Source organism: Somniosus microcephalus, chromosome 21 (assembly GCF_052327205.1).
Source record: "Somniosus microcephalus isolate GS21.2 chromosome 21, FLI_Smic_1.0, whole genome shotgun sequence".
NCBI classification, from domain to species: domain Eukaryota; kingdom Metazoa; phylum Chordata; class Chondrichthyes; order Squaliformes; family Somniosidae; genus Somniosus; species Somniosus microcephalus.
The window spans coordinates 80,578,440-80,604,483 of record NC_141007.1 but is presented as its reverse complement, the minus strand read 5'-3'; the positions used below and the strand labels follow the sequence as shown (position 1 = coordinate 80,604,483).

General features: G+C 52.1%; 1 protein-coding gene across 1 annotated transcript in view; it reads right to left on the bottom strand.

Moving 5' to 3' along the window:
* Nucleotides 1-26,044, bottom strand: part of LOC147103012 (inactive rhomboid protein 2-like) — an 82,921-nt gene that overhangs the window by 40,819 nt on the left and 16,058 nt on the right. The window contains exons 5-9 of the mRNA XM_085964040.1: nucleotides 25,429-25,624; nucleotides 18,608-18,808; nucleotides 11,056-11,178; nucleotides 10,831-10,946; nucleotides 3,896-4,099 (exon numbers count right to left, since the gene is read on the bottom strand). Coding sequence (XP_085820166.1) covers nucleotides 3,896-4,099; nucleotides 10,831-10,946; nucleotides 11,056-11,178; nucleotides 18,608-18,808; nucleotides 25,429-25,624 — 840 coding nt within the window. The remainder of the gene's footprint in view (nucleotides 1-3,895; nucleotides 4,100-10,830; nucleotides 10,947-11,055; nucleotides 11,179-18,607; nucleotides 18,809-25,428; nucleotides 25,625-26,044) is intronic.

Sequence of the window (26,044 nt, the reverse complement as noted above, 5' to 3'; positions counted from 1 at the left end):
GCACGAGAGAGCGACAGACAGCGAGAGAGAGCGACAGAGCCAGAGAGCGACAGAGCGAGAGAGAGCGACACAGCGAGAGAGCGACACAGCGAGAGAGCGACACAGCGAGAGAGAGCGACAGACAGCGCGAGAGCGACAGAGAGCGCGAGAGAGAGCGACAGACAGCGAGAGAGAGCGACAGAGAGCGCGAGAGCGAGCGACAGAGAGCGACAGAGAGCGAGAGCGAGCGAGAGAGAGCGACAGAGAGCGAGAGAGAGCGACAGACAGCGAGAGAGAGCGACAGACAGCGAGAGAGAGCGACAGAGAGCGAGAGAGAGCGACAGACAGCGAGAGAGAGCGACAGACAGCGAGAGAGAGCGACAGACAGCGAGAGAGAGCGACAGACAGCGAGAGAGAGCGACAGACAGCGAGAGAGAGCGACAGACAGCGAGAGAGAGCGACAGACAGCGAGAGAGCGACAGACAGCGAGAGAGAGCGACAGACAGCGAGAGAGAGCGACAGACAGCGAGAGAGAGCGACAGACAGCGAGAGAGAGCGACAGACAGCGAGAGAGAGCGACAGACAGCGAGAGAGCGACAGACAGCGAGAGAGAGCGACAGACAGCGAGAGCGAGAGAGAGCGACAGACAGCGAGAGCGAGAGAGAGCGACAGACAGCGAGAGAGCAAGAGAGACAGCGCGAGAGAGCGACAGAGAGCGAGAGAGCGACATTCAGCGCGAGAGAGCGACAGACAGCGCGAGAGAGCGACAGACAGCGCGAGAGCGAGACAGCGCGAGAGAGCGACAGACAGCGCGAGAGCGACAGACAGCGCGAGAGCGAGACAGCGCGAGAGAGCGACAGACAGCGCGAGAGAGCGACAGACAGCGCGAGAGAGCGACAGACAGCGCGAGAGAGCGACAGACAGCGCGAGAGAGCGACAGACAGCGCGAGAGAGCGACAGACAGCGCGAGAGAGCGACAGACAGCGCGAGAGAGCGACAGACAGCGCGAGAGAGCGACAGACAGCGCGAGAGAGCGACAGACAGCGCGAGAGAGCGACAGACAGCGAGAGAGAGCGACAGACAGCGAGAGAGAGCGACAGACAGCGAGAGAGAGCGACATTCAGCGAGAGAGAGCGACAGACAGCGAGAGAGAGCGACAGACAGCGAGAGAGAGCGAGACAGCGAGAGAGAGCGACAGACAGCGAGCGAGAGCGACAGACAGCGAGAGAGAGCGACAGACAGCGACAGAGAGCGACATTCAGCGAGAGAGAGCGACAGACAGCGAGAGAGAGCGACAGACAGCGAGAGAGAGCGACAGACAGCGAGAGAGAGCGACAGACAGCGAGAGAGAGCGACAGACAGCGACAGAGAGCGCGAGAGAGCGACAGAGAGCGCGAGAGAGAGCGACAGAGAGCGAGAGAGACTGAGAGAGAGAGACAGACAGAGAGAGAGAGACAGACTGAGACAGAGAGACAGAAACAGAGAGAGAGATTTTGAACAACTCTATCAAATCTCCTCTGAACCTTCTCTGCTCTAAGGAGAACACCCCCAGCTTCTCTAGTCTATTTGAAGTCCCTCATCCCTGGAACCATTCTCGTAAATCTTTTCTGCACCCTCTCTAAGGCCTTCACATCCTCCCTAAAGTGCGGTGCCCAGAATTGGACACAATACTCCAGTTGAAGCCGAACCAATGTTTTATAAAGGTTCATCATAGTTTCCTTGCTTTTATACTCTACTAGCTGAAGTGCCTGGCGGTGCCGAGGCTTTTTCGCGGGCATGTTGTTGTTGGAAGAGAGAGAGAGAGAGAGCGACTGGGGGGGGGGGGGAAGGAGGGAGGGGGGGGGGAGGGAGGGAGGGCGGGGGGGGGGGGGGAAGGGAAGGGAAGGGGGGGAGGGGGAGGAAGGGGAGGGGGGGTGGGGCGGGGGGGCGCGGGGGAGGGAGGGGGGGCGCGGGGGGGGGCCCCCCCCGAGGGTCGCGGCCCCCCCGAGGGTCGCGGCCCCCCCCCCCGAGGGTCGCGGCCCCCCCCCCCCGAGGGTCGCGGCCCCCCCGAGGGTCGCGGCCCCCCGTGGGTCGCGCCCCCCCCCGAGGGTCGCGGCCCCCGCAGAGGGTCGTGTCCCCCCCCCCCCGAGGTGAAGACCGCCAATTGCGGCTGTGCGAGACGGCCGGGCGGCCGGTTGCCAGGGTGACGCTTGGCGGCCCCCCCCCCCCCCGAGGGTCGCGGCCCCCCGTGGGTCGCGCCCCCCCGAGGGTCACGGCCCCCGCAGAGGGTCGCGGCACCCCCCGAGGGTCGCGCCCCCCCCCCCCCGAGGTGAAGACCACCGATTGCGGCTGTGCGGGACGGCCGGGGGGCCGGTTGTCAGGGTGACGCTTGACACTCAGCAAGCCCCGCCCCCCGGCCGAGCCAGAGAGAGACGCCGTGTCTCAGCTCCTGCTGCGCGCGCACCCTAGCGGCGCTGGGCTGAGGCTCGGCCCTCCAGCCTTCGAGTGGGGCCGGGAGGTGCCTAGCTCGGGCGTGGGTGTGAAGGAGAAGCCGAAGCTTCGAGGCCTACCTGGAAAAACGGGGAAAGGTAGGAAAATTAATGAGATTAGATAAGTTAATTCGTTTCTAAATCATTTTTTTTTAAAACAATATGTGTTTTAAAAGCAACGTTTTTTTTTAAGACGCAGAAAGCGGGAAAAAGAAAGGAAAAGTTTGGAATCAAGATGGCGGCGACTCACCTCGGTTCAGAACGATAAAGCCCGGCCACACATGCACCGATTGGCCCAGCGGCACACGCCAGCAACCCGGCGTACGATTGGTCGAGCTCGAGGTCACTCTGTCGCTAATGAGCGGATAATGAGATGCTAATGAGCGGAATGTTGAAGGTTTTTGGGATACCGCGGGCGCAATTTTAGCCCGGCCGAAACGTTAATACGCTTAAAACCGTCTCGGAAGCGTAAGCTTTCTTTGGAGGTAACGCGCGCGTAGGTACGCCCTGTAACTTTCGAGCGCATAGCCCGCCAGACGCACAGGCGATGACAGACAGAATGACAGAATGACAGAAGTACCGATTTATATATATAGATACCTCTATTTATGAAGCCCAGGATCCCGTGTGCATTTTTACCGCTTTCTCAACCTGCCCTGCCACCTTCAACGATTTGTGCACATATACCCCCAGGTCTCTCTCTTCATGCACCCCCTTTAGAATTGTAACCTTTAGTTTATATTGTCTCTCCTCATTCTTCCTACCAAAATGTATCACTTCGCATTTTTCTGAGTTAAAATTATCTGCCACGTGTCCGCCCATTCCACCAGCCTGTCTCTGTCTTCCTGAAGTCTATCACTCTCCTCCTCACTGTTCACTATACTTCCAAGTTTTGTGTCATCAGCAAATTTTGAAATTGTGCCCTGTACACCCACATCCAAGTCATTAATATTATATCAAGAAAGGCAGTGGTCCTAGTACTGACCCCTGGGGAACACCACTGTATACCTTCCAACAGTCCAAAAAACAACTGTTCACCACTACTCTCTGTCCCCTGTCACTTAGCCAATTTCGTATCCATGCTGCCACAAAGACAGACAGAGAGAGAGAGAGACAGAGAGACAGGGAGAGAGACAGAGAGAGAAACAGAGAGACAGACAGACAGACAGACAGAGACAGACAGAGAGAGAGACAGAGAGACAGGGAGAGAGACAGAGAGAGAAACAGAGAGACAGACAGACAGAGAGAGACAGACAGACAGAGACAGACAGACAGAGAGAGACAGACAGACAGAGACAGACAGACAGAGACAGACAGAGAGAGACAGGGAGAGAGAGAGAAACAGAGAGACAGGGGGAGAGAGAGAGAGAGAGAGAGAGAGAGACAGACAGAGAGACAGACAGAGAGACAGACAGACAGAGAGAGAGGGACTGACGATTCCCCTCCACCTGTGACTGCTGACGTCCTGTAGTTTGGTTCGGACACCGTGGCTCAGAGCCCGGTGGTACCTGCGGTTCAGCCATTTCCCAACCACACCCAGTCCGTATTGCCGCCTCCTCTTATCAAACGCAAAGTGCTTGACCTGTGACACGATGCGTTTCCCCCGTTTGTGACCCACTGCATAGGTCGAGGCCACTGTCCCAACTTCGCCGCTGAAAGCACAAGCGTAAAAGAACTTTAGTTGCAAACATTTTCTAAACCGTTTTAAACAGCCCCAGAACACAGCAACACACCCAGTCACACACCCAGAACACACGCAGTCACACACCCAGAAACACACGCAGTCACACACCCAGAAACACACCCAGTCACACACCCAGAACACACGCAGTCACACACCCAAAACACACGCAGTCACACACCCAGAACACATGCAGTCACACACCCAAAACACACGCAGTCACACACCCAGAACACACGCAGTCACACACCCAGAACACACGCAGTCACACACCCAGAACACAGTCACACACCCAGAAACACACCCAGTCACACACAATCACACACCCAGGACAGTAACGTAGGAAACGCGGCAGCCAAATTGTACATAGCAAGCTCCCACAAACTGCAATGAAATAAATGACCAGGTAATCTGTTTTGAGGATGTTGGTTGTGTGATAAATGCTGGCCAGAACACCAGGGACAACTCCCCTGAACTTCTTTTACCACCACATCAGAGAGCAGACGGGGGCCTTGGTTTAACATCTCCCCTGAAACAGGACACCTCCGACAGTGCAGCACCCCCTCAGTACCTTCTTCTTCTTAGGCAGTCCCTCGGAACCGAGGATGACTTGCTTCCACATTAAAAATGAGTTCTCAGGTGACTGATGAGTCCAATGTGGGACCGACAGTCTCTGTCCCAGGTGGGGCAGACAGTGGTTGAGGGGATGGGTGGGTGGGGTGCTTGGGTTGACGTGCGCTCCTTGCGCTGCCTGCGCTTGGCTTCCGCTTGCTCCCGGCGAAGAGGCTCGAGGTGCTCGGCGCCTTCCCGGATGCTTCTCCTCCACTTTGTGCGTCTTGGGCCAGGGATTCCCAGGCGTCGGTGGGGATGTTACACTTTTTCAAGGAGGCTTTGAGGGTGTCCTTGAAGCGTTTCCTCTGCCCACCTGGGGCTCTCTTGCCGTGCCGGAGCTCCGAGTAGAGCGCTTGTTTTGGGAGTCTCATATCGGGCATGCGGACAATGTGACCCGTCCATCGGAGCTGATCGAGCGTGGTCAATGCTTTGATGCTGGGGATGTTGGCCTGAGCGAGAACACTGACGGTGCACCTATCCTGCCAATGGATTTGCAGGATCTTGCGGAGGCAGCGTTGGTGGTACCGCTCCAGTGCTTTGAGGTGCCTGCTGTACATGGTCCATGTCTCTGAGGCAGGGCGGGTATCACTGCTGCCCTGTAGACCATGAGCTTAGTGCCGGGTTTGAGGTCCTGGTCTTCAAACACTCTCTTCCTCAGGTGACCGAAGGCTGCACTGGCACACTGAAGGCGGTGTTGGACTTCGTCGTCGACGTCTGCCCTTGTTGACAGTAGGCTCCCGAGGTATGGAAAGTGGTCCACGTTGTCCAAGGCCTTGTCGTGGATTTTGATCATCGGGGGGCAGGTTGGTAGAGGACCTTTGTCTTACGGATGTTTAGTGTAAGGCCCATGCTCTCGTATGCCTTGGTGAAGGTGTTTACGATGGTTTGGAGTTCGACCTCCGAGTGAGCGCAGACGCAAGCATCGTCTGCATTCTGTAATTCGACGACAGAGGATGGGACGACCTTGGATCTGGACTGGAGGCGACGGAGGTTGAACAGTTTCCCGTTTGTTCTGTAAATTAGCTCCACTCCAGTGGGGAGCTTACTGAGGGTGAGATGGAGCATTGCAGCAAGGAAGATTGAGAAGAGCGTTGGTGCGATGACACAGCCTTGCTTGACCCCGGTTCGTACGTGAATTGGGTCTGTGGTGGAACCGTTGGTCAGGATCAGCGCTTGCATGTCATCGTGAAGCAGGCGGAGGATAGTGACAAACTTTTGAGGGCAGCCGAATTTGAGGAGGACACTCCATAATCCCTCACGGTTGACAGTGTCAAAGGCCTTTGTGAGATCAAAGAAGGCCATGTACAGTGGTTGGGGCTGTTCCCTGCATTTCTCTTGTAATTGACGTGCGATGAAGATCATGTCCATTGTGCCCCTTAGTGGGCGGAATCCGCATTGCGACTCTGGGAGGAGCTCTTCGGCCACTGGGAGAAGGTGATTGAGGAGGATTCTTGCGATGACTTTCCCTGTGGCAGATAGCAGGGAAACTCCTCTGTAGTGGGGTAGGACCTTGGGTGCTTGGGCCGTAGGTGGTCTTGACTGCAGACCAGGTGCTGTGGACACTCTGTGTCTCTGCATCACTGGGAGTCATCAAGTTGTTTGTGAGGTGCAGGCTGAATAGGGCTTTCTTAGCGGGGTCTTTGAGTGCTCCAGCGTTAATTTTCCTGCGGCATTGTTTCTGTTGCCGCCGTTGTTTTGGGGCTACATTGATGGAGATGACAGAGCAGATTAGGCGGTGGTCTGTCCAGCAGTCGTCAGCTCCTGTCATGGCGCGGGTGATGCGGACGTCCTTGCTGTCCCTCATTCGGACGATGACGTAGTCCAGCAGATGCCAGTGCTTGGAACGAGGGTGCTGCCATGAAGCCTTGTACTTGTCTCTCTGACGGAACAAGGTGTTGGTTATGACGAGGCCATGTTCTAAGCATTTCGACAGGAGGAGGGTACCATTGGAGTTGGCTTTCCCTACCCCCTCTCTGCCGATCACACCTCCCCAGAGGTCTGTGTCCTTTCCAACTCTGGCGTTGAAGTCGCCAAGGAGGATCAGCTTGTCGCCCGTTGGGACTCGGGACAGGGATTGTTCAAGGCTGGAGTAGAATTCCTCTTTGGTCTCGTCTGTGGCTTCCAGTGTTGGGGCGTACGCACTGATGACCGTAGCGCACTGGTTTCGGGCTAGGGTGAGTCGAAGAGTCATGAGGCGCTCGTTTATACCACTAGGGGAGTCTCTGAGACGCCCGACCAGTTCATTTTTTATGGCGAAGCCTACCCCACGGAGCCGGCGTTCTTCTTCAGGTTTGCCTTTCCAGAAGAAGGTGTAACCACCGCCTTGCTCCTTGAGCTGGCCTTCCCCTGCCCGCCGGGTCTCACTTAGGGCGGCGATGGTGATGTCAATGTCGAAGCGTCTGAGCCCCCGGGCAACGATAGCAGTATGGCGTTCCGGTCTGTCACTGTTGGGGTTGTCCATGAGGGTCCTGACATTCCAAGTCCCGAACTTCATTTTAAAGGGTGGAAGATGCCTGTGCGTGAATTCTTTTAACATGGGGTGGCCGTTGCACACCAGCTACCATACGGGCTTGACAGAGCAAGGTTTTGGTCCAACAGCAAGGGGATCCGAGACGATTGGAGACCAGGCTCTGCTACAACGGCCTAGCACACACACACAAACAAACTAGGCCCCTCAGTACCGCGCTGGGAATGTCAGCCTAGATTATGGGCTCAATGATCTGGAGTAGGGCTCAAACCCACAAACTTCAGACTCAAAGGTGAGCATGCTCACTTTACACTAACCCATCAAACACTCCCAGAGCAGGTACAGCACGGGTTAGATACAGAGTAAAGCTCACTCTACACTGTCCCATCAAACACTCCCGGGGCAGGTACAGCACGGGTTAGATACAGAGTAAAGCTCCCTCTACACTGTCCCATCAAACACTCCCAGGGCAGGTACAGCACGGGTTAGATACAGAGTAAAGCTCCCTCTACACTGTCCCATCAAACACTCCCGGGGCAGGTACAGCACGGGTTAGATACAGAGTAAAGCTCCCTCTACACTGTCCCATTAAACACTCCCGGGGCAGGTACAGCACGGGTTAGATACAGAGTAAAGCCCCCTTTTCACTGTCCTATCAACCACCTACCGCCCTCCCTCAGCTGATGAATCAGTACTCCTCCATGTTGAACACCACTTGGAAGAAGCACTGAGGGTAGCAAGGGCATTGAATGTACTCTGGGTGGGGGACTTCAATGTCCAGCACCAACAGTGGCTCGGTAGCACCACTATTGACCGAACTGGCCAAGTCCTGAAAGACATAGCTGCCAGTCTGGGCCTGCAACAGGTGGTGAGAGAACCAACATGAGGGAAAAACCTACGTGACCTCGTCCTCACAGATCTAACTGTTGCAGATGCATCTGTCCATGACAGCATTGGTAGCAGTGACCACCGTACAGTCATTGTGGAGACGAAGTCCTGTCTTCACACTGAGGACACCCTTCATCATGTTGTGTGGCACTACCACCGTGCTAAATGGGATAGATTCAGAACAGACCTCAGCTCAAAACTGGGCATCCATGAGGTGCTGTGGGCCATCAGCAGCAGCAGAATTGTATTCCACCACAATCTGTAACCTCGTGGCCCAGCATTTCCCTCACTCTACCATTACCATCAAGCCAGGGGACCGACCCTGGTTCAATGAGGAGTGTAGAAGAACATGCCAGGAGCAGCACCAGGCATACCTAAAAATGAGGTGCCAAACCGGGGAAGCTGCAACACAGGACTACATGCATGCTAAAAAGCGGAAGCAGCATGCTATAGACAGGGCTAAGCGATCCCACAATCAACGGATCAGATCAAAGCTCTGCAGTCCTGCCACATCCAGTCGTGAATGGTGGTGGACCATTAAACAACTAACGAGAGGAGGAGGCTCCATGAATATCCCAATCCTCAATGATGGTGGAGCCCAGCACGTGAGTGCAAAAGACAAGGCTGAAGCGTTTGCAACCATCTTCAGCCAGAAGTGCCGAGTGGATGATCCATATCAGCCTACTTCTGAAGTCCCCTCCATCACAGAAGCCAGTCTTCAGCCAATTTGATTCGCTTCACGTGATATCAAGAAACAGCTGAGCGCACTGGATACAACAAAAGCTATGGGCCCCGACAACATCCCGGCTATCGTGCTGAAGACTTGTGCTCCAGAATTAGCCGCGCCTCTAGCCAAGCTGTTCCAGTACAGCTACAACACTGGCATCTATCCGACAATGTGGAAAACTGCCCAGGTATATCCTGTCCACAAAAAGCAAGACAAATCCAATCCGGCCAATTACCGCCCCATCAGTCTACTCTCAATCATCAGCAAAGTGATGGAAGGTGTCGTTAACAGTGCTGTCAAGCGGCACTTACTCACCAATAACCTGCTCACTGATGCCCAGTTTGGGTTCTGCCAAGACCACTCGGCTCCTGACCTCATTACAGCCTTGGTCCAAACATGGACAAAGGAGCTGAATTCCAGAGGTGAGGTGAGAGTGACTGCCCGTGACATCAAGGCAGCATTTGACCGAGTGTGGTATCAAGGAGCCCTAGTAAAACTGAAATCGGTGGGAATCGGGGAAAACGCTCCACTGGCTGGAGTCATACCTAGCACAAAGGAAGATGTTTGTGGTTGTTGGAGGTCAATCATCGCAGCCCCAGGACATCCCTGCAGGAGTTCCTCAGGGCAGTGTCTTAGGCCCAACCATCTTCAGCTGCTTCAACAATGACCTTCCCTCCAACATAAGGTCAGAAATGGGGATGTTCGCTGATGACTGCAGTGTTCAGCGCCATTCGCAACTCCTCAGATAATGAAGCAGTCCATGCCCGCATGCAACAAGACCTGGACGACGTTCAGGCTTGGACTGATAAGTGGTAGTTAACATTCGCGCCACAGAAGTGTCAGGCAATGACCATCTCCAACAAGCGAGAGTCTAACCACCTCCCCTTGACATTCAACGGCATTACCATCGCCGAATCCCCCACGATCAACATCCTGGGGGTCACCATTAACCAGAAACTTAACTGGACCAGCCACATAAATACTGTGGCAACAAGAGCAGGGCAGAGGCTGGTTATTCTGCAGCGAGTGTCTCACTTCCTGACTTCCCAAAGCCTTTCCACCATCTACAAGGCACAAGTAAGGAGTGTGATGGAATACACTTCACTTGCCTGGAATGAGTGCAGCTACAACAACACTCAAGAAGCTCGACACCATCCAAGACAAAGCAGCCGCTTGATTGGCACCCCAAACACCACCTTAAACATTCACACCCTTCACCACCGGCGCACCGTGGCTGCAGTGTGTACCATCTACAAGATGCACTGCAACAACTCGCCAAGGCTTCTTCGGCAGCACCTCCCAAAACCCGCGACCTCTACCACCTAGAAGGACAAGGGCAGCAGACGCATGGGAACACCACCACCTCCAAGTTCCCCTCCAAGTCACACACCATCCTCACTTGGAATTATATCGCCGATCCTTCATCATCGCTGGGTCAAAATCCTGGAATTCCCTCCTGACCAGCACTGTGGGAGTACCTTCACCACACGGACTGAGGAGTTCAAGAAGGCGGCTCACCACCATCTTCTCAGGGCAATTAGGGATGGGTAATAAATGCTGGCCTTGCCAGCGACACCCACATCCCATAAACTAATTAAAAAAAACACTCCCAGGGCAGGTACAGCATGGGTTAGAAACAGAGTAAAGGATCTGGTATTGGATGGGCTGTTCTGAGGTCACTAGTACAAAATCAGATCACCAGGGCATGTGGTGAAACTGAATTCAATATTTCTGGGAATGAATGGACTGGCACCAGGAAAATTATCATAAAAACTACTGTGTTTTTGCAAAAACCCAACTGATTGACTGGTGTTGTGGAGGGAAGGGATGCGCCACCTCGCCTGGTGTGACCTACAGGTGACTCCAGTCCCACGTGCTGTAGCTGACTCCTATTGAAACCTCAAGGTAGTCTGGCCAGAATCACCCCCATCCATTTCTTTGTTCATTGCCACCGACAGATCCAAAATTCAACAATGAAACTTGTGGTTAAACAAAGCTTTTTACATACATTGATGATTGGAGCTTTTCAGCAAACTGGAGATCCTGCATGGGCCAGGAAGCAGACAGTGGCGGTGATTCAAACACATCATCTGGCATCGAGTATGGCTCATCCAAGACATCCATCTGTGAGCAGCAGAATCAAACCCGTGATGAGTTACTGACAGACCTCATCACCTCACATCTCATTAATTTCCCCGAGAAAAGTACAGGAATATTTCAGAAACATTCTTGCCTTACTAAAAAATGAGGAGTCCAGAGTGTCTGGACCATCAACTGTATCTTCCTCAAAGTAACTAGGATGTGCAAAGCTTCTTTTGACTCTTCTGGGTAGAGAACTTTCCAGAACAGGACGGCCCTGGGATGGAAATCAGGTACAGGTTAGATGACAACACAAGAAGAGACGGGTGTACACAACAACCCTCTGAGATCTCTGCGCCCCTCCAATTCTGACCTCTTGAGCATCCCCAATTTTAATTATTCCACCATTGGCGCCGTGCCTTCAGCTGCCTGGGCCCATGCTCTGGAATTATCTCCCTAAACCTCTCCACCTCTCCTCCTTTAAGATGCTCCTTAAAACCTCCCTCTTTGACCAAACTTTTGGTCGCCTGCCCTAATGTTTCTTCTTGTGGCTCGGTGTCAGGTTTAGTTTGATAATCGCTCCTGTGACACGCCTTTGAGATGTTTTACTACATTAAAGGCTCTATATAAATGCAAGTTGTTGTTGTTGTTATTTGGCCCAGGGAAGGGAGGGAAGCGGCAGAGGCAGCTGAACGGATAGTCTCAATCTTAGTGACAAAGAAGTCCATGAGTTCCTTGTACTTATTGTTGGAGATGAGGGTGGAAGGGCACAGGAGAGAGGTTTAAGAAGACGGTTTGTGGTGACGAGAAGCCGGGAGTTATCTTTGCATTCCAGGATGATCCTGGGATAGTGAGCAGTTTGGGCCGAGGAGAGCAGGACCTGATAATGCTTTCTGTGGTCCAGCCAGATCTGGTGACGAATGGCTAAACCAGTTGTCTGTCATATCATTCAAGTCTGCGTCCTTGACTTAAGGGAGCAGAGATTAGCAAAATAATTCTAAAACAGAAATAATTTGTTAAAAAAGGAAAAGAATCTTTAATATTCTGGAACAGTTTTGATATCTGGGGTTTGACGGAAGCATGGGACCAATTGATCGATCAGTAATCCTTCCTCAAGCTTCATTAAAGCCTCTCAGGTCCTGCGGGCAGGCATTAGGAAAAAGCAGCGGGGAAACGAGCAGGGCAAGAGAGTAATAGTTTTAATGGGCACTAGGGCATCAAAGGTGGAGGTGCGGGTGTGGGTGAGCAGATCGGTAGCTGCAGAAATGTCATGGTGAATGGAGGGCCAAAGGCTAGACAGCTGGGAATTTGAAAGTGCCGTTGTAAGTGAATTGGGAGAGAGTTTTTTCCAGGGGCAGACACAGAAGGAAGTAGGGTTGGGAGGGGGAAGGGGATGTGAGTGGAGAGCAATACAAGAAAGTGACCAGAGATGGTCTTATCTGTGATTGACATGATGGGGGTAGCAAGGCCATGAGAGATGGCGAGGTCGAGGGGGTGGCCGTGAATATGGGTCGGGGTGTTTATATGGAGGGAGAGATTAAGGAAGGGTAGGAGGGCAGTGAACTCGGAGGAGAGAGAGCACGATGAGTTGAGGAGGAGGTTGAAATCACCGAGGATGAGAAGTCACTTGGTGCAGAGGCTGAGGGAGGAAAGCAGTGAAGAGATCTCGGTGAGAAACTTGGTGTGGTACTTGGGTGGGCGGTAGAGAAAGAGAATTTTAAATGAGACGAGAGGGGTGGAACAAGGCGAGATGCTCAAAGGAGAAGGTGCCAGAGGAGTAGGGGGACAGACCAAGCTGTGATTTGGTGATGTGAGCTTACATAAGAAAACTACTAGGCACTTGGTCTAAGCGTTAAACAAAGCTTTAATCAACTGTTTTACAACATGGAGGTCTAGTTGTGTCCTTCACTAGTTCCTGTTAAGAATGTCCTGCGCAAGCTGGGCCCCTGCCCGAGTATTTATACTCTCCCTGGACAGCGCCACCCGCAGGCCACTCAGTATTATTTCATAAGTCTTTCTTTCATGAATGAATGATTCATGTCAAGAGCCACACCAGCAACGCAGCGGTTTGGGTGGGGCAAGTGGTGGATGGTATATTTAGGTGGAAGGTGTCATCACCCCTCAACCAAGTTTCCATCAAGGCCATGATGTCGATGCAATCATCCACAATAAGCTCATGGATGGCAAGGGCCTTGTTCACAAGTGAACGAACATTCTGGAGGGAGATGCGGAGCAGGTCGGTAATGGCTGATCCACTGGAAAAGTCCACGGGGTCAGCATTGGGAGGAGTTTGGCGAGATTAGCCCCCAGCGTGTGTGCTGGGCGCGTAGGTCGGAGAGAGTGTCGGATGGGGCAGTTGGGTTTGCTGCTGATAATCAGGCAGCAACGAGTGCCTCGATGGACCCTCCAGAGAACAGCCAATTACGCACAAGCCACTCCCCCCCACCGCAGCCAGCCAAACACACCACTCTCCCCACTACACGAGCACACACGCTCCCCCCTCCCTTCCGCTCACCCACTCAGCTCCCCTCCACCTCCCCCACTCAGCTCCCCTCCACCTCCCCCCTCAGCTCCCCTCTGTAGTGTATGTATCGTCTACCTTTAAGAAAACCATTGTATGTAACCGTTCACCTTTAAGAGAACTATTTTAGGTGTGGCACTACTTTGTTGGCTTCTGTATACTGTAATGCCGACGGTGACCACACCGGTATATAAGTGCTGTGTCAGGATTTATTTGGCAGATTCGCCCTGACCTTCGAATAGTAAAGTCCTGTTTTAAGTTACTCTGGTAGTCTGTGTATTAATTAACTAAACAACTCACAGACTTTACAGTGGCGACGAGTCCGATCGTACCCTGCGGCAACAATACTTCCGAAGCAGTTAACGAGTGTCGAGAAGAGGCAACCGCCCTCGTCATTCTGCTGGGAGAAAACTCGAGTCTGCAGAGCTGGAAAGGAGGAAGAATTCAGAGACAAAGACTTCCATCAGCAACAGGCACTGACTGTCCCTTCTGCCACGGTGAGGAGTGAGCCGATCAGCACGAGAAGCAAGCCGGCCACGGTGACTGTGAGTAAGGGAAAAGTAAAAAGAATAACCGGAGGATAAGGGCGGTGCACTCGACCACGGTCGAGGGGGAAAGGAGCCGGACAGAAGTCGGGCCCAGAGGCGCTGAGACTGGGGCAGCGTGGAGCAAGGAAGTCGCGGTACAGACAGGCTGGGGACGCAACGGCGTCGTGAGACAGCTAGACCGCGACCGGCGAAAAAGGCCGGGCAGCGACCGAAGCCACGAAGCGCTGCGACCGGGAGCGTAGGCGCGGGAAGATATAAAAACTCAGCCGCAGCCGGGGAGGGAAGCACCGGACTGCGAGAGGGCTGGGAGGCGCGATTGGGAGCCGAGCGAGCGGGAGAGGCAGAGCCGACCAAGGGAGACTGAGCGAGAGCCAGTCCAGCGGCTGAAACTGTTCGCCGTCAACGGGGTGTACCCAGCGCCAGTAGAGCCGAGCGAGCGGGAGAGAGACAGAGCCCGAGCAAGGGGAACTGAGCGAGAGCCAGCCCAGCAGCTGAAACTGTTCGCCGTCAACGGGGTGTACCCGGCGCCGGTTGCCCTGCCGAGAAAAGGGAAAGCACTGAAGCCGACGCGCAGGCTGTGAACCTGAAAGCCAGCGGCCGTCGCCCGTGGGGAAAGTGTACCCCTCCCGCTAGGGAAGAAACGCGGGAAGCCGCCATTAGGCGGGGAAGAAGACAGAAGCGGGAAACCGCCATTGAAGTGGGCGGGGAGAGAAGATAAGCGCGGGAAACCGCCATTTTCGCGGGAACCGCCATCTTGGAAAAAAAAAATAAAAGAAAATTTAAAGAAATAATTCGTGGTGTTATCAGGAAGAGAGGAAGATGCCTAAGTGTGGTAACATCAACGATTTTAATTCCGAGGTAGAAGACTGGGCCACGTATGTGGAACGCATTGAGATCTATTGTGAGGCCAATAAAATAGAAGGTGACAAAGCTATAACCTTGCTAAACTCGATGGGCGCGAAGACATACGGGCTCTTGAAGCATCTACTAACACCAGCTAAACCGGCGGATCAGACTTTCGATGATATTGTGACTGTTCTGAAGGATCACTTGAACCCCACACCGTTGATGTTGGCGGAACGATTCAAATTCTATGCGAGAACGCAAAGGAAAGACGAAAGCAACGCAGAATACTTGGTCGAACTGCGTAGACTAGCGAAACACTGCCAGTTTGGAGGGAATCTGACAGAGGCATTGCGAGACAAGTTCGTGTGCGGGTTGTCAAAGGAAGGAACGCAAAAGCGACTACTCGAAGAGAACGACCTTACACTTGACAGGGCTGTCCTTATTGCAGCATCGCACGAAGCCGCAGCGAAGGGAACTGCGGAAATGCAGCTAAAGGCAGCAGCACTCAGTGTGGATCAAATTACTTCGAGTACAACAAAATGCTATCATTGTGGGAAGACAACACACGACCAGAACCAATGCTGGTTTAAGAACCAGGAATGTAGGAAATGTGGCAAACTGGGTCACATAGCTAAGGTATGCCGGTCAGGGAAGAAGACCAACAACCAAAGGAAGCCATCACAGGAAAAGTACAACAAGGTACACAAGGTGGCTGAGAAGAGTTCAGACGAACAGAATTCGGACTCAGACCCAAACGGCCAGGAGCTGGGCAGTCTGAGAATTCACAATGTGAGTAAGGAAGCTGACCTACAAACTATCTGGGTCATGCTAAAAATAGCTGGAGTCCAAGTGAAAATGGAGTTGGACACTGGATCAGCTCTATCAGTCATAAATCGAAGGGATTACCACCGGCTATTCTCACATATACCCTTAAGAGATACCAAGTTCGTATTGCAGACATACACGGGGCATAAAGTATACCCCATGGGGAAGATAAGAGTCAAGGTGAGAGACGGGGGTAAAGAACACCCAAGAATGAACTTATACGTACTACCTGAGGGAGGACCACCACTTCTGGGACGGGAGTGGATCAAGAAAATAGACATGGAATGGCACTATCTAAAAGCCATAACGAGTGAGGACTCGGTGCAGACAATCAGCTCAGATTCTGAAACGGATGACGATAAGACCAACCCAAATATGAAAGACAAGGCTAAAATGGACTTGCCGACTAAGGTTGGAAGAACGAAGGCATGCATAAAGGCTTATGCTCCAGAGAAGAACAAAGTTTCAGAACAGAACTCCACCGAACAACGACAACATAGTTTGACAGAGAATTCTGAGTCTGTTCAGTTTACGGACATATCCATGACTGACGAACACCGAGCTCGGACTCAACTTTATTTCAAATTACGACAGCAAGTAGAACAAGTGAGTTACCGTCTCGAACAAGAGATGAAAACAATGAAAAAGTTCTATGACACCGAATGGGAGAATCTGGAAAGACAACAGAAGCAGCTAGCTCAAGCAGAGAGAGACCATAGAGCCATTGTGACCAATTACCGATCACATCTCCCTTATGCTGTTCAGGAGTTAGAATATTTGCAGGAAGGAGCAAATGAAGAGGAATCTTCAGGAAGCCAGGATTTTATTCCCGTTCTTCTCTACGACTCCTTACAAGCAGAGTTTGAGAAGTTGAAGGAACAGTATGAACAGGCCCAGGCTACAATCCTGGAGGGGATTAACTCGGCAACCTCCGAAAAGCTAGTTTCAGTAGAAGCATATGAGCAACTAAAGGTTGAACATGAGCAAGAAGTCCAAAGGCTGCAGGAAATTCTTGATGAGCTCAAGGCCAAGACAGACTCATCGGTAGAAGTTCCATCCATAGATGAGAAATTAGAGGTGAAAGACATGGCAGAACATGAAAGACAAGATGTCCAAGAACTCATAAAAATATTGAAGGAAACCCAAGACAAATATGAGGCGGCAATGACCGAGGTTCAACAACTTGAAGAACAGATTCAACTGGGAATCCTTTCAGTGGAAGAAAAGGAAACTGTAAGAAACACAGAGACTGTAAGAATGGCCCCTGAACATGAGCTAGAGAGCATCAAGGTGCAACTTCTCCGAGCGCTGAAAGCCAAAGTACAAGAGGAAAAGAAGGTGAAAGCATTGGAGGAAAAGGTGGATGAAATGGAGAAGACTCTGATCCACAGTGTTCCCGTGGAAGAGTTAACGGTCAGCCAACTCCTTCATATGCTGAGGGACAAGACTCTGCAATGGGAACAATCTGAACACGAGCTTCAATCTTCAAAGGGAAGGAGTTCGGAGCTCTCAAAAGTTATGGAAATAGCTGAGGTTGCAACACAGATTTTACTGGGATGCCAAAAGTACGCTGAATCACGTCTATGTGAACAACAGAATGTTGAAACAGCTGCTCCAGTAGAAGGATTGAATAGCCCGATCAATCAATCCCCGATGGAGGGGGAAGTATTGAAATCACAAATGAGGTCATTAGTGAAGGATTTGCAGGAAACCCAGGAAGAGCGGGATGAATATGAACGCATGAAGAAGTCTCTTCAGGAAAGATGTCTAGGGAGGGAACAACAGTCGGCTAACGTCCAGTTGGGTAAGGAAGAAGTAGCAGGCCCTCTCGCTAGACTAGTTCAGGACGACACCGAATATTACCATGACCTGTTGAGTGACACGGAATATTACGAGGACTTGGTCTGCCCAGCTTGTGATGAAAACTCCCAAAGTGCAGAAATCAGGATGAAGCACTTAAAGTCTAAGGAACATAGGGAGATGGTGGCGCTACAGCTGGCAGCTGATAAGGGAGCCCCGAGAGTCTCCAAGAAGCAGAAAAGAAAAAGACGAAGCAGAAGGTGATAACCATCTAAATCATTATCACTTCTACCAGATCATGTACGTGGGCCCTACGAAGGGAGCCAAATCAGTTGGCAAGTAGGAAAAATTACCAAGGCAGTCCAGCTGTTTGTAAAAGTCAGCACTGCTGGTTCAGCAGGACGGAAGTTCAAGCTGTTAAGTCAAGGGAAAGACTATTGGATGAGTCACGCTAGCAATGTGAACCGGCTACACCACAGAGATGTTGTTCGGACCGAGTCAAGACCAGAGACTGAATCTGTGAACTGTTCCCGCAGAGACTGAATCTGTAAACTGTTTCCCGCATAGATTATACCTGTGAATTGTTTTACATGAAGTTGAATATATGTTATGTTTAATGGGGGACTAAGTATGTTGTAAGCTAAAAAGGGAGGATTGTAGTGTATGTATCCGTCTACCTTTAAGAAAACCATTGTATGTAACCGTTCACCTTTAAGAGAACTATTTTAGATGTGGCACTACTTTGTTGGCTTCTGTATACTGTAATACCGACGGTGACCACACCGGTATATAAGTGCTGTGTCAGGATTTATTTGGCAGATTCGCCCTGACCTTCGAATAGTAAAGTCCTGTTTTAAGTTACTCTGGTAGTCTGTGTATTAATTAACTAAACAACTCACAGACTTTACACCCTCCACTCCCCCTCAGATCCCCTCCACTTCCCCCCTCAGCTCCCCTCCACTCCACCCCCCTCAGCTCCCCTCCACTCCACTGCCCCCTCGGTTCCCCTCCACTCCACCCCCCTCAGCTCCCCTCCACTCCCCCCTCAGCTCCCCTCCACTCCACTGCCCCCTCGGCTCCCCTCCACTCCACCCCCCCTCGGCTCCCCTCCCCCACCATACTGTCGGTCCATCTGGCCACCCACCCCATCATGCTGACGCTCTCACCTTTATCAGGGCTGTTGCTGCTCGAAGACTCATTTGGGCAACAGACTCACGCTTCCTGAGGGGAAATCCCTTGTATCCCGATCGGGAGCTTCGAACTGAACCAATCGGAGTTAGAGGAGGGTGGGCTGGGTGAGGAGGGTGAGGTTGATCCACAACATCAGGATATCGAAATGCCCGGCCCCGTGCAAAAGGGTCAATGATCTGAGAATAAAGAGAACACACAATGTCAAACATGACTTTCACCACCCACCCTGACCCCATCCTGACCCCAGCCACCCCGACGCCCCCCGACCCCACCCACCCCGCAACCCCCAACCCACCCCCCCCCCCCCATATCCCTCAATCCTATTTATCTAATTGTGGGAGGGAAATGGGAGAGGAAATAAGGAATAACACAATTATCATTCTAGGAGTTTTGAATCACCCACGAATAGATTGGGAGTGCGAGGGGTTGAACTGAGAAAAGGCCATTGATGTTCCAACACCAGTATTGACAGAACGTCAACAATTAATAATCTGCGAGGGTCACACCCCTCGGTGAACCTGCGAGGGTCACGCCCCCTCGGTGAACCTGCGAGGGTCACGGCCCCTCGGTGAACCTGCGAGGGTCAAGCCCCTCGGTGAACCTGCGAGGGTCACGCCGCTCGGTGAACCTGCGAGGGCCACGCCCCCTCGGTGAACCTGCGAGGGTCACGCCTCCTCGGTGAACCTGCGAGGGTCACGCCCCTCGGTGAACCTGCGAGGGTCACGCCTCCTCGGTGAACCTGCGAGGGTCACGCCCCTCGGTGAACCTGCGAGGTCACGCCTCCTCGGTGAACCTGCGAGGGTCACGCCCCTCGGTGAACCTGCGAGGGTCACGCCCCTCGGTGAACCTGCGAGGGTCACGCCCCTCGGTGAACCTGTGAGGGTCACTGTTGTGTATGTAATATGTATGTTACTTTAAACCTATGGCCAGGGCAGCACTACTTTGTAGGGCGTAGTGATACCGTAGTACCACTCCTGGCCATAGGGGTATAAATAGTACTGTGGGTACTGATCTCCCCTCAGTTCCCGCCTGTTGGTATGAAGTAAAGACCTAAGTTGAACCTTCCAAGCTGTCTCCTCATTATTGTATTAAGTATAGTCACATACTTTACACTGGTGACGAGTTACGTTCGAACTCACCAGTACACGGTGCAACAAAGGATCGGTAGCAGTACGGGGAGAGAAGGAGAGAAGCTTCTTACCAGCCAGCCTGCAGAGTCCAGCGTCGACCGAAGGAGGCCGCCCAGTTCAGGAGGAGCGGCAGCAACGGAGCGAGAGAGAGAGGGTTCCAGCGGAGGCTGCGGCAGCTGAGAGAAGAGGCTGAACGGGCGCTCCAGACACGGGGCAAAAGTCCACCCAGGGCCAGGTAAACTGCAATCCTTCCCGGGGAACGCGAGCTGCAAGGGCCAGAACGGGCAGGCGATCTGGGGAACAAACGGAGCCACGAGGACTAGCGGGCCACGAGAGGGGAAGGTCGTTGTAATAGCGGCGGTGGCAATAACGGGAGCTGCAAGAAAAAAAAATAACGACGCTGGAGAGAGGTCGTTGACAGCAGAGGGAGAAAAGGCGGGAAAAGCGCCATCTAGTGGACAAAAGGGGAAAAGTTTTTCTCTTCAGTAAAAAAAAACAGCACCATCTAGTGGACAAAAGGGGGAAAGTTTTTCTCCAGTAAAAAAAAACAGCGCCATCTAGTGGACAAAAGGGGGAAAGTTTTTCTCCAGTAAAAAAAAGCAGCGCCATCTAGTGGACAAAGGGGGAAAAGTTTTTCTCTTCAGCAGTTTAAAATAAAAACAAACGCCATCTAGTGGAAAAAGGCAGGAAAACCTCTTCAGCAGTTTTAAAATGTCCAGAGAAGCTTGGTTGTCAGAATTTGTTGCGGACACAGAAGAATGGGACGCATATGTCGAAAGGCATGAACTTTATTGCGTATTAAACAAGGTGAAAGATGATGAAAAGGCAGCAACCTTATTAAATTCTATGGGGGCAAAAACATACGGTCTGCTGAGGAATCTTCTTACTCCAGAAAAGCCAGCAGACAAAACGTATGCCCAAATTGTTGATACGTTAAGGGAACATTTAAACCCTAAGCCACCATTTATAGCGGAAAGGTACCGCTTTTACAGACGCGACCAAAGGAATGATGAGTCGCAGGCAGCCTATTTGGCTGAGCTCAGACGGTTGTCCAAACATTGCCAGTTTGGAGCCTTTTTGGCGGAAGCGATCAGAGACAGATTTGTCTGTGGCATGTTAAATGAGAGTACACGAAAACGGTTGCTGGCCAAGAAACAGCTCAGCCTAGATCAGGCGATGGAAATAGCATCGGCACATGAAGCAGCAGCACAGGGTGCGGCCCAAATACGACAAAACACAACCGGCTATGACACCCATGAGGTGACATTTCACAAAGGTAAATGCTACTGTTGTGGCAAAACCACCCACGACCAAAGTAATTGGGGCATATAGCGAAAGTTTGTCGGTCGGGTACGAAACCCAATAGTGGGGGCAATCCGAGCAGTACCAAGGCAAGGACAAAAATACATAAGATATCTGACAGTAGCTCAGACGAGTCACAGGAAGGCACAAAAGCAGAGCCTAAAGGTCTGGGATGTCTCAAGTTATATGGTGTAGACAAAACGGAGGACCACAGCACAATGTGGGTTAAAATGAAGGTAGCAGGCGTCGAAGTTAATATGGAGCTGGACATGGGTTCAGCCCTATCAGTAATTAATGAACAAGATTATAACAGGCTGTTCAAACGCATTCCCTTAAAGGATACCGAAATCAAATTAAAAACATATACGGGACAAAAAGTTTACCCGAAGGGAAAAATGCAAGTAACAGTTCAATACAACGGCAGAAAAGTGCCAGGACTTTATTTATACGTCCTACCAAACGGTGGACCACCACTTTTGGGTAGGGAATGGATAAGAAAAATCCATTTCGACTGGAAGTCGATACACGAGTTAAAAGTAGAGACCACCAAGGATGATACAACCATTACAAGCAGGCTGTCGAAAATATTGGCAAAAACGCCAGAGGTGTTCCAACAAGGGCTGGGGACCTTAAAGGACATTAGAGCAAAAATAACTATTGCTCAAGACGCAAACCCCAAGTTTTGTAAGGCCAGACCGGTGCCTTACGCCATTCGGCCAGCTGTGGAAGCAGAACTGGATGCCTTAGAGAGTGCAGGTGTCCTTACAAAGATTGAGTGGAGTGAGTGGGCCACGCCCATCGTCCCAGTTATAAAGAAATCTGCAAATAACACGCCGGGGGAACCAAAGAAGGTTCGCATTTGCGGGGATTTTAAGATAACTATTAACCCAGTCCTGCACACGGTACAGTAACCGCTGCTGCGGATAGAGGACATATTCGCTTCGTTAGCTGGGGGTAGACACTTTACGAAGATTGGCCTTTGTCAAGCTTATTTACAGATGGAGGTGGAGCAGGACTCGAAAAAGCTCCTAACGATTAACACACACAAGGGATTGTACCAGTACAATCGCCTGGTATTTGGTGTGGCGTCCACCCCAGCAATATGGCAGAGGACCATGGAACAGGTCCTACAGGGCATTCCAGGAACGCAGTGCTACCTGGATGACATCCTGGTGACAGGACAAACGGATAACGACCACCTCGCTAACCTGGAGCGAGTACTTCTGCGGTTGCAACAATACGGACTCAGGGCGAACAAGCAGAAATGTGAGTTTTTCCAGGAACGTATCTCATACTGTGGTCACATTATAGATAAGGAAGGCCTGCATAAGTCCCCGGAAAAGATCGAGGCAGTAGTGAAGGCCCCGCCCCCTGAGAATGTATCTCAGTTACGATCATTCTTAGGCCTTATAAACTATTACCATAAGTTCCTCCCGAACTTATCGTCCATTTTACATCCACTAAATTCATTGCTGCAAAAGGGAGCCTCCTGGAATTGGGACGAAGCGTGTGAGGCTGCTTTTAAAAAGGGTAAACAACTCATTACATCAAAGGAAGTGCTCGCACACTTTGACCCAAAAATGCCAGTGAGGTTGGCATGTGACGCCTCCCCGTATGGTATAGGGGCAGTGTTGTCACACAAATTTCCCAATGGGACGGAGAGGCCAATAGCATTTGCCTCAAGGTCGTTAACTACAGCCGAAAGAAACTACGCGCAAATCGACAGGGAGGCCCTCAGTCTGGTGTGGGGTGTAAAAAAATTCCACCACTATCTACATGGGCAACGTTTCACACTACTGACGGATCATCAACCGTTGGTGTCCATATTTAATCCAACAAAAGGGGTGCCCCTGATGACGGCCCAAAGGCTACAGAGATGGTCACTGTTCTTAGGAGCACACCAGTACCTGATCGAATATAAGGGTACCAAACAGCATGGCAATGCGGATGGCCTGTCGCGGCTACCATTGCCTGCCGAGATCGAAGAGATAGTACAGGACCCCGTGGAAATATATCATACGGCTGTTATGGAACACTTGCCCATCACCAGCAAATGTATCGAGCGGGAAACACAGAACGACCCGACATTGGCAAGGGTTTACGAATTGACCGCGAAAGGCTGGCCGGCGCAGGGTGACGCATCATTGCCGGCGTTTTCGGCAAGGAAAGACCAGTTGTCCGTCTGCCGGGGCACATTGATGTGCGGAGCCAGGGTGGTGGTCCCTCAAAAATTACAACATAAAGTGTTGCGGGACTTACACGAAGGTCATCTGGGGGGTGTCAAAATGAAAAGCCTCGCCAGAGCCTACGTCTGGTGGCCCGGCATTGACAGGGACATCGAGGAAGTAGCAAAAGCATGCCAAGGGTGCCAGATGGTACAGAACGTACCACCCCAAGCCCCACTACATCCGTGGGAGTGGCCCTCAATGCCGTGGCAAAGGATCCACGTGGACTTCGCTGGGCCCTTCCTGGATGCGATGTTCCTTATTGTAGTGGACGCCCACTCAAAATGGCCGGAGGTCATAAAGATGTCATCAACGACAGCCGAAAAGACGGTCGCAGTCTTAAGGACCATTTTTGCCCGAAACGGGGTGCCCGAGCAAGTCTGTTCGGACAATGGGCCACAATTTGTGGCAGAAGAATTTCAAGCATTCCTAAAAGGAATGGAGTGCGACATTATACGTCCGCACCATATCATCCGGCTACAAATGGGCTGGCAGAGCGCTTTGTACAGACTTTTAAAAAGGCCATCAAGGCGATGGGGGAGGAAAGGTTGCCACTACAACACAAGGAGGACAATTTCCTATTCGCGTACCGTAATGCTGCACATACGGTGACCAACCAGGCCCCCGCCGTCATGTTCTTTAATAGAAGGTTAAGGTCGCGCCTCGAATTGCTCAGACCAAACATCCGGAGAGATGTGGAAAACCGAGTATTTCGTAGGGCTCCTGACAGACAGACATGGAGCTTCGAGGTGGGGCAGCAAGTGTTGGCCCGTGATTATAGAAATGAAAAGTGGCGGTCTGGTACGATAAAGGCCCGCCAGGGACCCTTGATGTACACAGTGGATACAGGGGACGGCATAATCAGACGACATGCTGATCAACTTGTGGAGTCCAGAAACCCAACTGATTCACTACCTCAAACGTCTCAGCACATTGTTCCAGCGGAATCACGGCCCAGCTCGTCGCTACAGAAGTCTCAGGATTGCGAGGAGCTCATCACTCCAGTGAGCTCCACGGCTCCAGCGATGAAGTGGTGACGGAAGTACCGCCGCCTACACTGAGACCGACTAGAGAAAGACGTTATCCTAGTCGAGACAGGAGGCCTCCTCAGAGACTGAATCTATAACATGTTTCTTTTTATATATATATATGTAGGTAGACAACTCTGATGTAAATATGTTATGTATGTTGTGTTACCAAATGTTATTAGCCCTAGTTATGGTGCATCTGTTGATTTAATTGCACGGGTACGTTTTAATTAAAAGGGGAGGAATGCTGTGTATGTAATATGTATGTTACTTTAAACCTATGGCCAGGGCAGCACTACTTTGTAGGGCGTAGTGATACCGTAGTACCACTCCTGGCCATAGGGGTAAAAATAGTACTGTGGGTACTGATCTCCCCTCAGTTCCCGCCTGTTGGTATGAAGTAAAGACCGAAGTTGAACCTTCCAAGCTGTCTCCTCATTATTGTATTAAGTATAGTCACATACTTTACAGTCACGCCCCTCGGTGAACCTGCGAGGGTCACGCCCCTCGGTGAACCTGCGAGGGTCACGCCTCCTCGGTGAACCTGCGAGGGTCACGCCTCCTCGGTGAACCTGCGAGGGTCACGCCCCTCGGTGAACCTGCGAGGGTCACGCCCCTCGGTGAACCTGCGAGGGTCACGCCCCTCGGTGAACCTGCGAGGGTCACGCCCCTCGGTGAACCTGCGAGGGTCACGCCCCTCGGTGAACCTGCGAGGGTCACGCCCCTCGGTGAACCTGCGAGGGTCACGCCCCTCGGTGAACCTGCGAGGGTCACGCCTCCTCGGTGAACCTGCGAGGGTCACGCCCCTCGGTGAACCTGCGAGGGTCACGCCTCCTCGGTGAACCTGCGAGGGTCACGCCCCTCGGTGAACCTGCGAGGGTCACGCCCCTCGGTGAACCTGCGAGGGTCACGCCCCTCGGTGAACCTGCGAGGGTCACGCCCCTCGGTGAACCTGCGAGGGTCACGCCCCTCGGTGAACCTGCGAGGGTCACGCCCCTCGGTGAACCTGCGAGGGTCACGCCCCTTGGTGAACCTGCGAGGGTCACGCCCCTCGGTGAACCTGCGAGGGTCAGGCGCCTCGGTAACGCTGAATTTCATAGGCTGACCTTACCTTTGGCATTTTGCGGGGAGCGGGCGAATCCACTGCTGCGAATGAGGCAGATTCCAGCCTGGCGATTCCCACGTCCCTCTGGTACGGGGCTTTCAGCTTCCCATACCGGTGGCTGCAGTGTCTCCAGCTCTTGTGTTGCCAGTGGTGCTGTTCCAATTCACTGTCAGTTCCCAGACCAAACCACTGAGCTGTTCCCCTGTAGAAAACACAGCGCACAACACAATTAATCACAACCAACACTTGCATCAAACCTTGGTCCGATGATACTTGGAGAACTGTGAACAGTTCTGGTCTCCATATTATAAAAAGGATATAGAGGCACTGGAGAAGGTGCAAAAAAGTTTACTAGAATGATACCAGGACTGAGAGGTTACACCTATCAGGAAAGACTGAACAGGCTGGGGCTCTTTTCTCTAGAATGGAGAAGACTGAGGGGTGACCCAATAGGGGTATTTTAGATTATGAAAGGGTTCGATAGGGTAGATGTAGAGAAGATGACAAGAGGCTTTTGCTAACGCACGGAGGTAAGTCACTGTCACACTACCTCTGTCACACTCTCCCACTCTCTCTGGGTGTCACAGCTGAAACAGACCCGGCTCTGAGTTAACTCCCAACA